At 30.3% G+C, this 15208-nt stretch overlaps 1 protein-coding gene across 2 annotated transcripts; it reads right to left on the bottom strand.

The window, feature by feature from the left end:
* Positions 1-7509: 7509 nt before the first annotated feature.
* Positions 7510-9979, bottom strand: LOC110100012 (replication protein A 70 kDa DNA-binding subunit-like). 2 transcript variants are annotated; one of them, XM_028692276.1, is made up of 8 exons: positions 9617-9979; positions 9424-9526; positions 9238-9324; positions 9087-9165; positions 8905-9004; positions 8685-8842; positions 8491-8605; positions 7510-8429 (listed from the first exon to the last, which is right to left on the bottom strand). In XM_028692276.1, the coding sequence occupies exons 3-8, from the start codon at positions 9293-9295 to the stop codon at positions 8265-8267; spliced, it is 675 nt and encodes a 224-aa protein (XP_028548109.1). In that variant the 5' UTR covers positions 9296-9324; positions 9424-9526; positions 9617-9979; the 3' UTR covers positions 7510-8264. The 2 variants fall into 2 exon arrangements, with proteins under 2 accessions (XP_028548109.1, XP_028548110.1); XM_028692277.1 differs by lacking the exons at positions 9424-9526; positions 9617-9979 and having other exon boundaries at positions 9238-9362.
* Between the last annotated feature and the right edge of the window lie 5229 nt (positions 9980-15208).

Raw genomic sequence — 15208 nt, 5'->3', positions numbered from 1 at the left:
CTGATTCGCCTCCCAACATAGAGCTGCGCAAGACCTCCGCACAGAATAAGTTCTCCTTTACACAGAATATTCAACACTATTTTATACATAAATTGTTTAAGATTGTTAAGTTGAAGGAAACTATATATAATTACATTCTTGATCTCAATAAGTTTATTAATTACTTACCAAATTAGATGAATTATTTCAATGGAGTGGTTTGGGTGATTATGATATAGTAGCTTTTCCTAAGATGAAATTTATAAGACATGTCAAAATCTACTTGAACAATGTGCTAACAAATGAATGAAGGTTGGGTAAGACAACTCGAACATTATTAGAAATGAAGGATAAGTTAAGAGTGAAGTATTGTCAAAAGAATCTTGATAAGAAACTTCACATTCAAATTATAACCTTAAGGCTATAGAGCCTATATATGGTTGGTTATTAGAATACTTATAAGGACCTTATTACTAATACCAATTGCACTTACACTTTATTAGGAACTAGCCATTAAGTTTATTACATGTATCATAGCTAGGGGTGTCAATTCGGGTCAACGGGTCAGGTTCGGGTCGAATCCGGAACTGACCCGACACTATTCGGGTCAACCTGAACCCGACCCATTTTTAAAAAGCGGGTCAGGTTTTAGGACCCGAACCCGACCTGATTCAGGTTCGGGTCAACCCGCACAACACGATTTTCCGATTCGACATGAAGGAACGTCGTCGAGCTCCCATCGCTACTTCTAGTTTCGGTGAGGTGGCGAGTTGGTCGGCTGTCCCGACTTTCGATTTTACAGGAAAGAACATCGTCTGAGGAAGATAAGGATCTCCCGTCGCCGAAGGAGGAAGAACTGTCGTGAGCGGTGACAACAGCGGTTGATAGGGCGGCGAGCGGCCACGCCACGGCCGGGCTGCAGCAGCGACGACCTCCTAGGAGGCGAACTGGCGCGAGCCGCGTGACGTCTAACGAAGTGACAGATTGATGCGCTAAGCGACTCGATGCATCGTAGGCTCGCAGTGTCGGATCATTTCGCGGGCAGGGCGGGCACGCCGGGCAGCTCGTACAGGTAGAACAATTTTCGGGTCAACCCAAACTCGACCCGAAACTCAAATCGGGTCAGATTTTTGAACCCGAACATGACCCGTTTGCTATCTGGGTCGACCCGAACCCAAATTTTTCCAGGTCGGGATCGGGTCGTGTTTCGGATCGTGTCATAATTTGACACCCCTAATCATAACTTCTATTAGGAATAAGGCTGAGCTTCATAATACTTGGACTCTAAATGATGCATTTCATCTTGAATAACTTCTACAAAAGCACATTTATAGTAGCTACACCAACAACTAGTTCTACTCATAAATTCCCCATAATCACAACAACTAGGAATTAAAGATATTATGTGCTTTAGTTGCAACTAGAAGTGGCACATGTAAAATAATTATAAGTCTTAAAGTGTATTGATGGATGAGATTGAGAATGATATCACCAGCAAAGACAAAATTGAGGAAATTATATTTGAGATCCCATTATATGATGATAAGCTTACTGTAGCATCCTCACCAATAATCAAGACTAGTTTAGATTATTGGAGGCAAAAGAATATATTTAACATATATGACATATATAAGTTCAAAGAGTGTAGAATCGTGATTGCTTTAAGTAGTGTTATGAATTTTATATCAATCAAAGTAGTGCTTAATGTTAGATTATATATTGATCCAAATCCTAGTTCGTAACTTTTTCTCTAATATGAATTTGCTAATACCTCGGATCACATCCTAAAAATTAGAAGGCAAAATAATTGTGAGCTAAAATAGCTCATCATGCCACATTTATCAATCTAAATTTTCAAATAAATATGCTATTAAACATTTAATTGAGTGCTAAAAGCATGTAATAAATCATTGTGCTGAGCATAATATTAATTATAATTATTAAAAATTTAAATAATAATGTTGGAAAAATAAATAAATAAATACTTCATATCAGATGAAATTTAAAGAATTATGACCTTTATGCCCTCTAACAAACATAATTTAGAAAATTTTAACCCTTATGTCTCCCAACAAACAGAATGTTGGTTCTCAATGTCTAGCAACAGGAAAAAGTATATATGTATATAGCACCTGAATATGCCTTTGGCATCAAAATGTGTATTTAGTATTAGAACGAAACTTCCTCCATCCACACCAGAACTCATCACCCAATTCAATTAGATCAATACATAATTCATTGTATTGCAATAACAAGAATATAAATAAGCTTATCTCAGAAATTACCAAAATGTCTTATTGACAGGGAGCTTAATATACTACAGTGCATAAATTCACAATTTCAGAATATAAACAAATTATTAGAGATTATTTAGAATACTATTTAGAGACTTTAACTATACTACGATTCTCTGAAAAGATCGTTGTTTGGCGATGGAGTTCGGAAGACCCGTAGTCAATGGGCGACAGAGGTAGAAAGGATCGTTGTTGGTGGGCAGACAGAGGTTGAGAAGACCGTTGTAAGGCGGTTGAGGTCGAAAGGATTGTAATGAACGAAGGGGGTCGGAAGGACCATAGTCGACTGACAACGGATGTCGAAAGTCCGACGATAGGCAGAAGTCCAACATTAGGCAAACATTTAACGATTGCCAGAAGTCCAGCATCACATAGAAGTCCGAAGGAAGTCCACCGATGGGTGGAAGTTTGGTGACGGGCGAAAGTCCGACGCCGAGTAGAAGTCTGACAAAAGTCCGGCATCTGGTAGAAATCTGATAATGGGCGGAAGTTCGATATCAGGTAGAAGTCCGACGAAAGTATAATAATTGGTAAAAGTCTGATGATGGACGGAAGTCAAGTGTCAAGTAGAAGTCCGGCAATGGACAAAAGTTCGATGGTCGGCAGAAGTTCGGTGTCGAGTAAAATTCTGATGAAAGTCCAGTGATGGGCAAAAGTCTGATGTCAGGCAGAAGTTCATAATGGACGTAAGTTCGACGTAAGATAGAAGTCCGACAGAAGTCCGCCAATAGATAGAAGTCCAGTGACAGGCAAAAGTCCGGGGTTGGTTAAAAGTATGGCAAAAGTCCAGCGATAGGCAGAAGTCCGACTACGGATGAAAGTCCGACGTTTGGTAGAAATTCAACGGCAGGTAGAAGTCCAACATCGGATAGAAGTCCGATAAAAGTCTGAAAATTGGCAAAAGTCCGAGGACGGGCGGAAGTCCATCATCAAATAGAAGTCTCATGATGGATAGAAGTCCGATGGTGGGCAGAAGTTCGACGTCAGATAGAAGTGTGACAAAAGTCTCATGACAGGTAGAAGCCCGACGTTGGGTAAAAATCGGCGATAAATGTAAGCCCGACAGATATATGGCGACAGTTAGAAATCTGAAGATGGGTCAAGGTCCGATGTTTTAAATGGACAACCGATGTGGATTCTCTTGATCATAGACCGTTTATTTGGTATTTGAATGTCTTAATGATATCAAAATTTAGAGATCTTAAGCTCGTTAGATTCATCTTGTCGAGCCGCTCGATTCGACTATAAGCATGTAATGTTTGAAAACCATTTAGTAATCCAAATTATGGTTTGAAGATTTTAAATGTGATTCGGGTCTTTGATTTGGACTCATTTGGGCTCGGATTGAGTCCTATTTGGTGTCGTTGGGTACATATTTCCAAGACGTTCAGTTCGACTATAAGTTCATTGAAACTAGAATTTAAATGATCTCCAATTTAATTTTTGAAATTTACATCTTGATTTTGCTTTGAGATTCGTGTCCGATCAACATAAATTTTTAATGACTAGTTTTATTGCCCGTGCACGTTGCTAGAATTTAATAAATATATATTATAAGAAGATGAAATTTATGTATGAAAAAAATTAATAAAATTTGTGGTTGCCTAATTAATAGTGATATTAAATTCATGCAAATAAAGTTTTAAAAATAAAAATTTATGTTATGAAAATTTTAATTATATTTTTATTAAAAAATAAAGTTATTAATTTTATCCCTTTAAACAATTCTAATTGTTAATTATGCTGATGAGAATTTATATGTTTTTTTTTTTTAATTATATGTTTTTTTTTTTAAATTATCATATAGAAAATATATTAATATAATTTTATAATTCAATACTAAAATACATATTTTTTCTCTGTAGAATTAATAACATAAAAATAATTCATTCATATTTAGAATAAAAATTAAAATTCACGTGAGCATTAGATACACGTGCATTAAATGAACATGAATAAAAATTTTAAGTATATATTTTTAACTTTGTGCAGAAGAATTGATGGGTAAATATTTTTAAAAAGATAATATAGATTTATAGCTGGTTACTTAAATTTTCTTAACTTTGATTAAAATAGTGGATAAAAAAATAATCTTCTTCCTTTTCTTCAAAATATATCATTTTTTTCAAATTACAAAAAAATCTACAACAAAAGATTAATGCACAAGAATTTATCACTTCAATATAGAAGAAATCTATCATTATTAATTTATTGTATTAACTAAACAAATAAATAAGATCCATTTGTCAATTCATGTTATAACACAAGCTCATCCTCTCACCAAATCCTATTTTGCCATGAGCAAATCACTATTAAAATGATTACAGCTTTTTATATTAAAAATAAAAAAAGAGATCATATTTATATATATGCAACAATATGAAACAAACAGCTAGACTTTGCTAGTAATGATCAGTTGATTCCATTATCAAGGCAATTAGATCATAAGATGTCTAAAATAAAAAGTAGTAGTATTGGCATCGAAAATTCATGATAATAATAAATAGTCGTGTCAAAATCATAATCAAAATGGCTGACTTGATGTGAAGATTTTTTGCTGCTTCCTCTCAAAATTAGTGAAATTTTAACGCCTGTGAGGTCGAAGAACACAATGAAAATAACAGTTTAGTAGGTGTATCCAAAAGTAAGTAAAACAATATACATGTCCACCTCCACATTGTGTGAGAGAATAATAGATGTTTTGAGTCACTCTTCCATTTGCCAATTAAGCATAATAGACAATGAAAATATCAATGCAGGTTAAATTACACCATGGTAAAATTGTGATAAATTGAAAAACTGATGAATATATATATGAATAAACATCATGAAAAAACCTAGTGAAAAATATAATTCAATTGTCAATGAATCCAACAGGTGGGAGGAAATAAAATGTGCAGCCCACTTGGAGAAAAAAAAGCAAGCACACATAAATTTTAGTAAGACATAGTGGAACAGAAAGATTATCTATAAATTTCAGCCGGTAATTTGCAATCTTAGAAAATCAAACTCTAGATTATAATCAAAGATGCCAAGATATACTGATGTAATTATCATACTCCAATTGAAGTGTTTCGGTGGTATGATTGCATGCAATGTCTCCAATGATTCTATATATAATTTTTCTTTAAAAAAATAAAAATAAATAAATATATTCTTTCATGAAACCATTGTGATTTTTTTTTTATTTGGGAAAGGTTTTGAAGAGCTATGCATATGGAGGGATGCTAATGGAATAAATAAAGGAGAAGCTGAAAAGATGAAAGTATAGCCATTGTGTCAATGCATGGTTTTTTATGTCGAATCAATAGGAGGGATGCTAAAAAAATATATATATATAGGGATGCTAATGGAATAAACGAATTCACATAAAATTATGAAAATATAACCGAGTCTCCCTTGTTAAAGCTGAATATAACAAATGTATATTCTGAATAAAAGTTATGAGGATGAAATATACCCATGCAACTTTATATTTATAGATTTTATTCGAATCATCTGCTTTCAGGATTAAGCATCTTGCTCAATTGATATAATTCAGATCAAACCTACTTTATAAGCTTTTTAAAGTGTAGAGAATGACTATTGAAGATCGTCCTCATTAAGAACAGATTCCAAACAGAAGTTAGGTAAAGAATTGGTCTATTGAAATATTCTACAATCCAAGATACCTTCATTAATAACAATTCCAAACATCAAACCACCTTCAAAAAAATTTATTTCCTACCAACAACGAAAATCATATTTTGTCAACTCAATAGAAACATCCCATAAGCTAAGGCGGCAGCTATAATGACAAGTTCATGACTATCCTATAACGGATTCAAAGTTTTAAGAAATCATCAGTCAAGAGCTAAAAAAATTAAAAAAAAAAAAAAGATCAGTCAAGAGCTAGTACTCCATAACCATGCTAAAACTTCATGATCGAAGGATAGAATATTCAGCTAAGAAAATATTAAGGGTTTTACATACTTTAGAATATTTTGTCATTATTCTCAAACAAACAATAAAATGGGAGAAGTTTGAAAAAAATTAAGCACACAATGTACCTTATAAAAGTAGGCATAGTAATTGTGAATCTAAAAAATGAAATTTCTATCTATGCCATTGTACCATTGCATAAATTGGATAAATGTATAAACTCTTATAATGAAATCTGAAAGTTTCTTTTGACAGTGACCACATCGTTTATAATACTTGGTATATAACCTGCAAAATACATCTCAACTTAAATACAGAGAAGAGATTGCAAATTATATCTAAACAAAATAAAGAAAAGAGCTTGCAAGCAACTTATGAGAAGTGCATTGACTCTTATTACTACCTGGACTGTCCCAGAATTGAAACTAGTTTCAGAAGGCTCCACTCCAATTATCTACAAGTACACATTAAGTCTACATAGAGTTTATAACAAGTAGCTTATTGCATTTATGCGAAAATCTGCTAATCGAATAAATAGTAGGGCATTGAATCAATATCAGTTATTTTCACAAGCATGAATATTTTTATACAGTTCCAAGTCTATAACCTAATATTCTAAAGAGCAATGAGACAAAAATAAACCCTCAACCTTTTTCATCCGGGCTTGGGACCGGCATAGGCGGTTTTAAAATTTTTTTTATATGATATTATCTCAAGCATCATATCAAAAAATAAAAATATAAATGCAAATTTTAGTAGACATAAGGCAAAAAGATACAAAATAAATATAAAAAAATCTTCAATAAACAAATTTAAAACTTCTTATAAATATTTTTAAAATAAAAATAAACAATGCATATAAAGTATGAGAACAAAGATAAAAGATTTACAAAGTAATTTGATATTATAAATAGGTTAAAAGTAAATCTCCTACAACTCTAGATGAAGCTTAAAGAAACGTGACAAGAAATAAAAGAAAAAATTAATCATTATATTAAGAATATAATGTATTTTTCTATTGTTTCAGGCACCACCTTCTACATATAGACATCAACAAATGTCCAATTTAAAAGTATTTATCCAACCATAATCTAATCAATAAAAAAATACATTAAGTAATCCCAAAATTGAAACTGATATAGTAAAAATTCTAAAGATAATGAATATACTACTAATGATGAGGATGTAGGTGTAAAAGAAGATCATAACATGGCACGTGCAATAAACGATGGAAATGAATTCAACTAAAATTGAGAGTAGACCAAAAATAACAAATGAAACTTAAAGTTGAAATCAAATAAAGAGCACATAAGTATTATTCGATGCATTTATAATTCTAGAAAGTCCTTCCACTTAATGGAACAGCTCCACACATGAAAATGCTTGCTTGCCAATATGCAAAATGCTTTTGCTTTCATTTCCCTGAAGCCGTCAACAAAAGAAATAATCATGATATATTTATAAAGGTTAAGGAAAAATATTCTACGTAGGCATTCTAACTTTTGTATGATTAAAAGTGGACACTTTACAATCTGCATACTCGACCCATCCTTGTTATTGCCAAGTATGACCGTGACTCTAAGCATGTTGGTTTAAGAAGTTCGTAAAGTTTTATTGAACTATTCATTTCCTTTTCATATATAATCTTTATTTGTTTCTGTGATAGCATGGTTGCAGTGCTCAAGATGTTCAAGGAGAAATTATAATCTTGTGAGGATCCAGAGAAGTTGTGAAAGTAGTTTTATTGTAACAAAAATAAACCCTCAACCTTTTTCATCCGCGCTTGCGAGCGGCATTGACGGTTTCAAAAACTTTTTGTATAATGTTATCTCAAGCATGATATCACAAAAAAAAATCATCAACACAATTTTTACTAAACATAAGGCAAACATAAAATACAAAATAAAGATATAAAATTAAACAACTTCAAAAACAAATTTAAAACTTCTTATAAGTATATTTAAGACAAATAAAACGATGTATATAAAACATGAGTATGAAGATAAAAGAGTTCGCAAACTAATGTTCATAATTAGTTTTATTTAATTTTCCTCTAATTTGATTTTTTTTTTATATGCCATGTTTAATTTCTTGAGAGTCTTTTTTTATTGATTGAACTGTTAGCGAAAGGAAAGTTCGATTGCCACAAATTTTGTCTTGAGCCTTAATTATGAAGGTCATCTCCTTGTCGCAAGAATTCTTGATTATTTTATTATATTCTTCGATGCTTGTCACCTACAAAAATAAATCAATAAATAAAATTTAATCTAAATAAAATAGTACAACATATAATTACCTTTATATTTTCTAATTCCGAAACTAGCACACCAATAATACTTTCTACTTCACTATCAAATTGCGTGAAAATTGCATTTGAAGTTTCATCTTCAACATATAATTTGAGAAGATATCTATACAAGTTATGAACAAATAAATTAGTAAGAATTTTAACAATTTTTAAATTCAAACAAAAATATAAGAAATCATTACCTCAAACTATAATCAATATTTTCTTTAGAGCATTTAGCACAGCGCACAACATCTTCATTAATAGTAACCTTTGATTTACATATATTACAAGAGGGATACCATATATTTTCTTGTTGTTGTAAACCTTTTATTATAACATTGGTAGCATAGTATTTCATCTGAAAGATTAATTTAAAAAAATTAAAATAAATTTTTTTAAAAAAATTAATACAAATATTACCTCTGCTGTTAAAAGTTCTGAAGTTGTGATTTTGAATAAATCTGCCATCACATAAACTTTAAAATTTGATGATGCATGCTGAAAACCAACCTCATTGAACCTATAGAGTTAATTATTAATTAAGAAAAACTTTATTAAAAAAATAAATATAAATAAAAATTTATAAATAACTAAAATGATACCAATCCACCAATTCTTTTATTGCTGGCAAATCTGGATTGATTTCTATAATTGTTGACATTGTTGATGACAGCGTAAAACCTGATATTTAAATATGCAATTGATGTTAGAGTGATGTAATATTTAAATATAATACATATAAGATAGACGTACCATTGAAATTTTTTCCAACAACTCCCTTCACAAAAATGATGGGTTTTTCATTCACCATATCTTCTAATTGCTTTCCTTCTTTTATTGCTAGTGATTCTCATAAAGTTAAAGTTACTATTTCAGACCTACAACATAAAAATTATTTCAAAAAAAATAAAAAATAGGAGTACTAATAAATTTATATACCTCAATCCAATAACTTGTAAGTTTCGCTTAAGAATTTTCTTTTTATCCCTTTGTCTGTATATTGTCCTTGTTTCATAAACTTTTAAAACTAATAAAATTATATCTGTGTAAAAATAAATAAACATAAATCAATTATATCATTAAAAATAACAATAAATAAATTTATTTTAAATTTAAGAAATACTTTACATACCTGATGGTAGATTTGGATTTGACGTGATCTCTTCAATGGTCGATAATTTTTTTATGCAATGATTGTATATTATGATTCACAGCAACATGTATTTCTAAAAGATTATTTAATATGATTTCAAATTTTTCATGAACATTGTAAAAAGTTTTATTTATATCTTTAATCTATCCATTTGAAATCATATAAGTTTGCCCGATCTTTAATATATTTTGAAATTTGTCTATTATTTCATTGAACATAATAGCATAAATCTGCGACCCCTACATAAAATAAGAACAAAATTAATATATAATAAAATTTAATGAAACAAAAAATATGAAAAAATTCAACCATATTAGTATTTATAATTAGAGTAAAATATTGAAAAAGAGAATTACCTCACTATCCATGAAAGTAAGTTTCTGAGTTTTTTCTGTCCAGATTTAAAATTTCTTACAACATCCATTTTAGTTAAAACAACAATAATTGTCCAAAAATGTTGATGCAGAGTTAAATTCTTGATCAGAGTTGATGACTCCATTGATCTTTATCTAACATTAAAAAAATTAAACTTAATAAACAAAAATTAATAAAAAATTTATTATAAAATATATTTAATAGAAAATATATGAAAGTATAACAAATAATTAAAAATTTGGATGAGAGTACCTGTTGATTATTCTGAAGATTTGAAAATCTCTTTATATACAATATTTTTTGTATAAGGACCTTGAATTGAAGCATATATATATGGTATAATAAGCACTTTTGTTTGTCTCATTGAAATGCCTATTGATAATGCTACATATAATTGTCCATGTGAAAAAACATGATATGGAAGATAAATCCCAACATTGGCAATTGTTTGACCTTGTGACTTATTGATTGTCATTGCAAAACATAATCGTATAGAAAATTGATTCCTCTTAAATTTGAATGGTATAGATTCTTCGTCACTTGTACATAATGGAATCCGAGGTATCATAACAGTTTTTCTAGAGAATTGCCCGGTATAAATTTCAGCAATTATAAAATTGGGCATAAATAATTTGCAAATCAATCGTGTCCCATTACACAAACCATTTGATGGATCTAAATTTCTTAATAACATTATTGGACAATTTTTCTTCAGAAGAAGGCGATGAGGAGGTAGTCCATTTGGTATCAATGAGTTAAGAAATTCAACTTGATAAAAATTTGATGTATCATCAGTAACACTTTCAAAACTGAAATAAACAAACTCTTCTCAAGGGAAACACATAATAAGTTTTTTATTAAGTTTATCAACAAACTCATTTTTGGTTGCTAGTATAGCTCTTTCCATAATATATTCTGAAGATGCACCATTTTGTTTTAGACAAGGAAATATTATGTTTATTAATAAATCTTCAGAATTCTTATCATTTGAATATTCTATAATCATATCATCTAGAATATGCACTAATCCATCTTCAGTTTATTCTTCATCTATGTTTCCAATTCTACGTATGAATTCACAAAATAGAGGATCTGTTCTTGCTCTCATATTTTCCTTTAATCTGAAAACCTCCATGTCTGACCATAAGTATGATTTTACCAAGCTATAGTTAATCGTTTCCAATCTAGATGCACGCCTTACCACTGGTAATACTTGTCGAAACTCACCTTCAAATACTACAACTTTACCACCAAAATAGTTAGAGTTATTCATAATATCTCTTAGAGTTCTATCTAAAGATTCTATTGATGTACGTTTGACCATAGGTGCTTCATCCCTAATTATAATACTTGATTTAATCAATAACTGAGCAAGACCACTTTGCTTAGTAATTGCACACATGCTAGTTTTCGTCGAATTTATAGGAATTTTAAACCTTGAATGAGCTGTTCGACCACCAGGCAGGATTGATGCTGCTACTCCTGATGTAGCTGTTGCTAATGCTATATGAACATAACTTCTTAAAGTTGTAAGTATAGCACGATATAAATATGTTTTTCCTGTACCTCCAGGACCATCAATAAAAAATATGCCATTTTGCTTTTTATTAATACGATTGATAATTTCATCATAGGCACTCCTCTGAGAAACATTGAGGCAATTAATACTGTCTATATCTTTAGTAGTAGTAACCACATTTAGCTCCTCCATTATTTCTTTATCATAAAGCTCATCATGAATTCCAGTAGAGTCGATTTCTAAACTTGGCATTTTTGGCAAATCAAATTCATCAAGTGATTTCCCCATTCTTTCAAGATGTAGTTTGATATCTAATAATGTTTTTATCATGCATTCTTCATCAGTAAGCAAACTATTTTTTTGGTAATCATGAGATAAATCTTTGTAGTAATCAATCCATAATTGACGAACATTAGTTAGCTCACAGTAAATAAGAATAACAACAAATAATTGTCTGAATGCATATGACATTTGATAAACAGATGCATCATTTAAACACTCTGATATATAATTATCCATTTCTAACAAATCATGTTTCTCTGCAGCTTCTTTAAACGTTAAACATTGTATTCCATTAACGTGTAATAAATCAGAAAATGATGCAGGTCCATATACATGATTTAGCGAAATTCTCAAATAATATCTTTCACTGTCGGTTGGATTTGTTGTATTAATATGACCTATTTGCTCGTATTTTTGTCTTCTCTTCCAATTTTTTTTAATTTTATCCCACACATATTTTTCTGGAATTTCTCTGTATAGATAATTTCTTGCCTCTGAATCTATTTTGTTGAGATTGAAGAATTATGTCAACATTGTTTTTTTCCAATATTTGTTTTTAATATGTCCAATAAATTCTTATTGTCTTTGTAGTAAATAATTTGTTTCTCCTCTAAATGTAATTGTAAGTTACATACTGATGGATACATCTCATTTAAATCAAATTCAAATATTCTCCATAATGCTTCTGGTGCAGATACCCATCTTCCATCTTGATAATGTTGAATCTCATCAAAATTATTCTGTGTATTCTGTTGTGAAAATGATACTGAAATTTTGTCATGTCCCTTGTAGATGTATTTGTAAATGTATTTCACTGCCTTGATACCAGAACATATCTCAACATTTATATGACAATTATATCTTGATAATAAATATGGGTTATAAGGAACTACTCAACGATTATCTAGAATATATTTTCTCACTTTTACTTGTTGACCATCATTTCTTCTGCGATAAATTGGATATGAGTCATCACCAATTATTGTCTGAGATGAGAAAGATCTAGGATATTTATTCTTGCATAATCCTTTCTTCATACAAGGATTATTTTTGTTTAATGTTCCACATGGACCATGCATCATATGTTTCACAACTAATTTATGCAGTCTCTTAAACTTCGATGGATCTGACAATTCTGCAAACACATTTCTATCAAATTGCACCGGAGTTGATATCTTAAATCCAATCTTCAAAATAAGTAAAAAATCTGTATGTGGAAGACCTCTTTTTTGAAATTCTATAACATATGCATGAGCAGCCACACCTCCAAAAAAAGATTTTTTAAATAACTGGTCCTTTAAATCTTGTAGTTTAGCTCTAAAAATACATGTAGTTAAGTCTGGCCTATCTTGTGCGGATTTCCCTGGTTTTAACTCATTCTGAATTTCTTGCCAATCATGATTGCATATAATTGTTATGAACAAATCAGGTTTTTCAAAATGTTGGATAAGAGCCATTGAGTCCAAATATCTACGTCTCATATCACGAGGTCCTCCAATAAATGAGGGTGAAAGTATAATTTTTTGACCGACATTATTGCTTAATGTTTCACCAGCTGTCCCACTATTAATAATTCCTTTATATAATTCTGATATGATTTGTATGTTGATTTTTTCTATAAAAATCCAGTCGACTTATTTCAATCTTCACATACATGTCAACAACATATTGATGCAATAATCTACCAGCATTTAAAATAATTGATTTAGTATTTTTCTCGAATTTGAAGCTTGTAACTATAATATTCTCTGCATGAAATTCTTTCCTTTGATGGCTTCTGAATGCCTATAAAATAATAAAAAAAGTATTTTAACATTTGGTAATATAATATAATTGGAAAAATTATTAAAAAAATAATATATTAAATTACCATGTTCTTCTTGGATGAATAACTCATCCTCCGTTGCAGATTGAGACATTATTTGGATAGGCACATAATCATTACTTCTTTGAAATTTAGAAGTTCGATTGATATTTTGATGCCATCAACCTTCTCCATTTGGGAATAGAATAGGATATTATAAAGGATCATAACATCCAAAATAATGTTTGATCTTTCGATATGTGCCAGAATGTGAAGTCAAAATGATATCACGTTCTGCTACACATGTTGTATTGTTTCCTTCAATCCATATTGCTGCTACTTGTGACATAGTAGGAGAATTATAAACTCTTTGATCTAATCGTATATCAGATGTAATGCTTATTTCAAAATTTTCCAATAATTCTCTATTATTCAAAGATATGAAGAATTGCGTGTAAGGATTTTGAAAAAGTATATCCATCAATTTATTCACCAATTCTTCTGAAAGATTCAAGTCTTCAATAACATCCATTCTATTATTTGCTTCAGCATCAGTATCATAAATATATAATTGAAAAAAACATGGGCCATTTGATCCTTTTGCAATTGGTGGTAGACTATGATAAATTTGTCCATGAGCTCTAAATGTGTAAATCCCTTATCTTGAATTTGCTAAATCTTTATCAATATGAGCTCCAAAAGATGTGAATGCGAATATAGTGTTATATCCCCTGATCTTGGCTCTGAATTCTTTCGATTCAGATGAAGTCGATGTGAATAATTCATAAAGTTGCTCAGGGACATTTGTCGGTGCAAGCAAAATCGTTCCATTATAACAACAAAATGTTGGTGGCTCATAATGGAATTTCTTTGCATTACAATAGGAACATATATGTGGTTCCTAAAGAACATGCATTTCTGACATACTTAAATCATATTCTATAATCACATCTTTCATATTTGATACTTCAGAATCTGTTTTTAGAAAATATCATACTTTTAAATTTAATATCTATAAATATATGTAATGATTAAATAATTATAAGAAACTTACCTGTTGAATGCGATGATGATGGCAAACATGCAATTTCAAGATCTGATAATTGCTTTCTTCTTTTTCTAGCAAGAATAATGGCTTCCGTTTTTCTTTTCTTTTCCTCAGCAGACATTTTAGCATATTTATCCCTATCATATTGTATTTGTCTTTGTGTTTTCATGTCAAATATATCTATAAAATTATTAACAATGTAATTAATAGATATTAACGATGATAAACAAATTAATAAGTTTGAAATGTATGATCGACACTTTAAAATGTTTTCAATATAATTTGTATAAGCACTTAACATGAGCGAGTGAAAAATGAGGATTCATAATGCTATAGTCTTTCTATTGGAAGACTATTATTTGTATGGTCTAACGTGAGCTCTGCGGGGTGGAGATTTATGTCACTACTGCTAGTATTTATATTATTGTGGATATTTTGGATGTGCTTTCGTCCTTTAATTATACAAATATTTACTATGTTGGATTCCATTTCCTTATTTAGCTGCATGTAAGATAAGAATTACAATATATCTTTTGTTTATAT

The sequence above is a fragment of the Dendrobium catenatum genome, unplaced genomic scaffold (assembly GCF_001605985.2).
Source record: "Dendrobium catenatum unplaced genomic scaffold, ASM160598v2 original_scaffold_159283, whole genome shotgun sequence".
In the NCBI taxonomy this organism is placed as follows: Eukaryota; Viridiplantae; Streptophyta; class Magnoliopsida; order Asparagales; family Orchidaceae; genus Dendrobium; species Dendrobium catenatum.
Note: the sequence above shows the minus strand (reverse complement) of the source record. Positions and strands in the feature narration are given on the sequence as shown.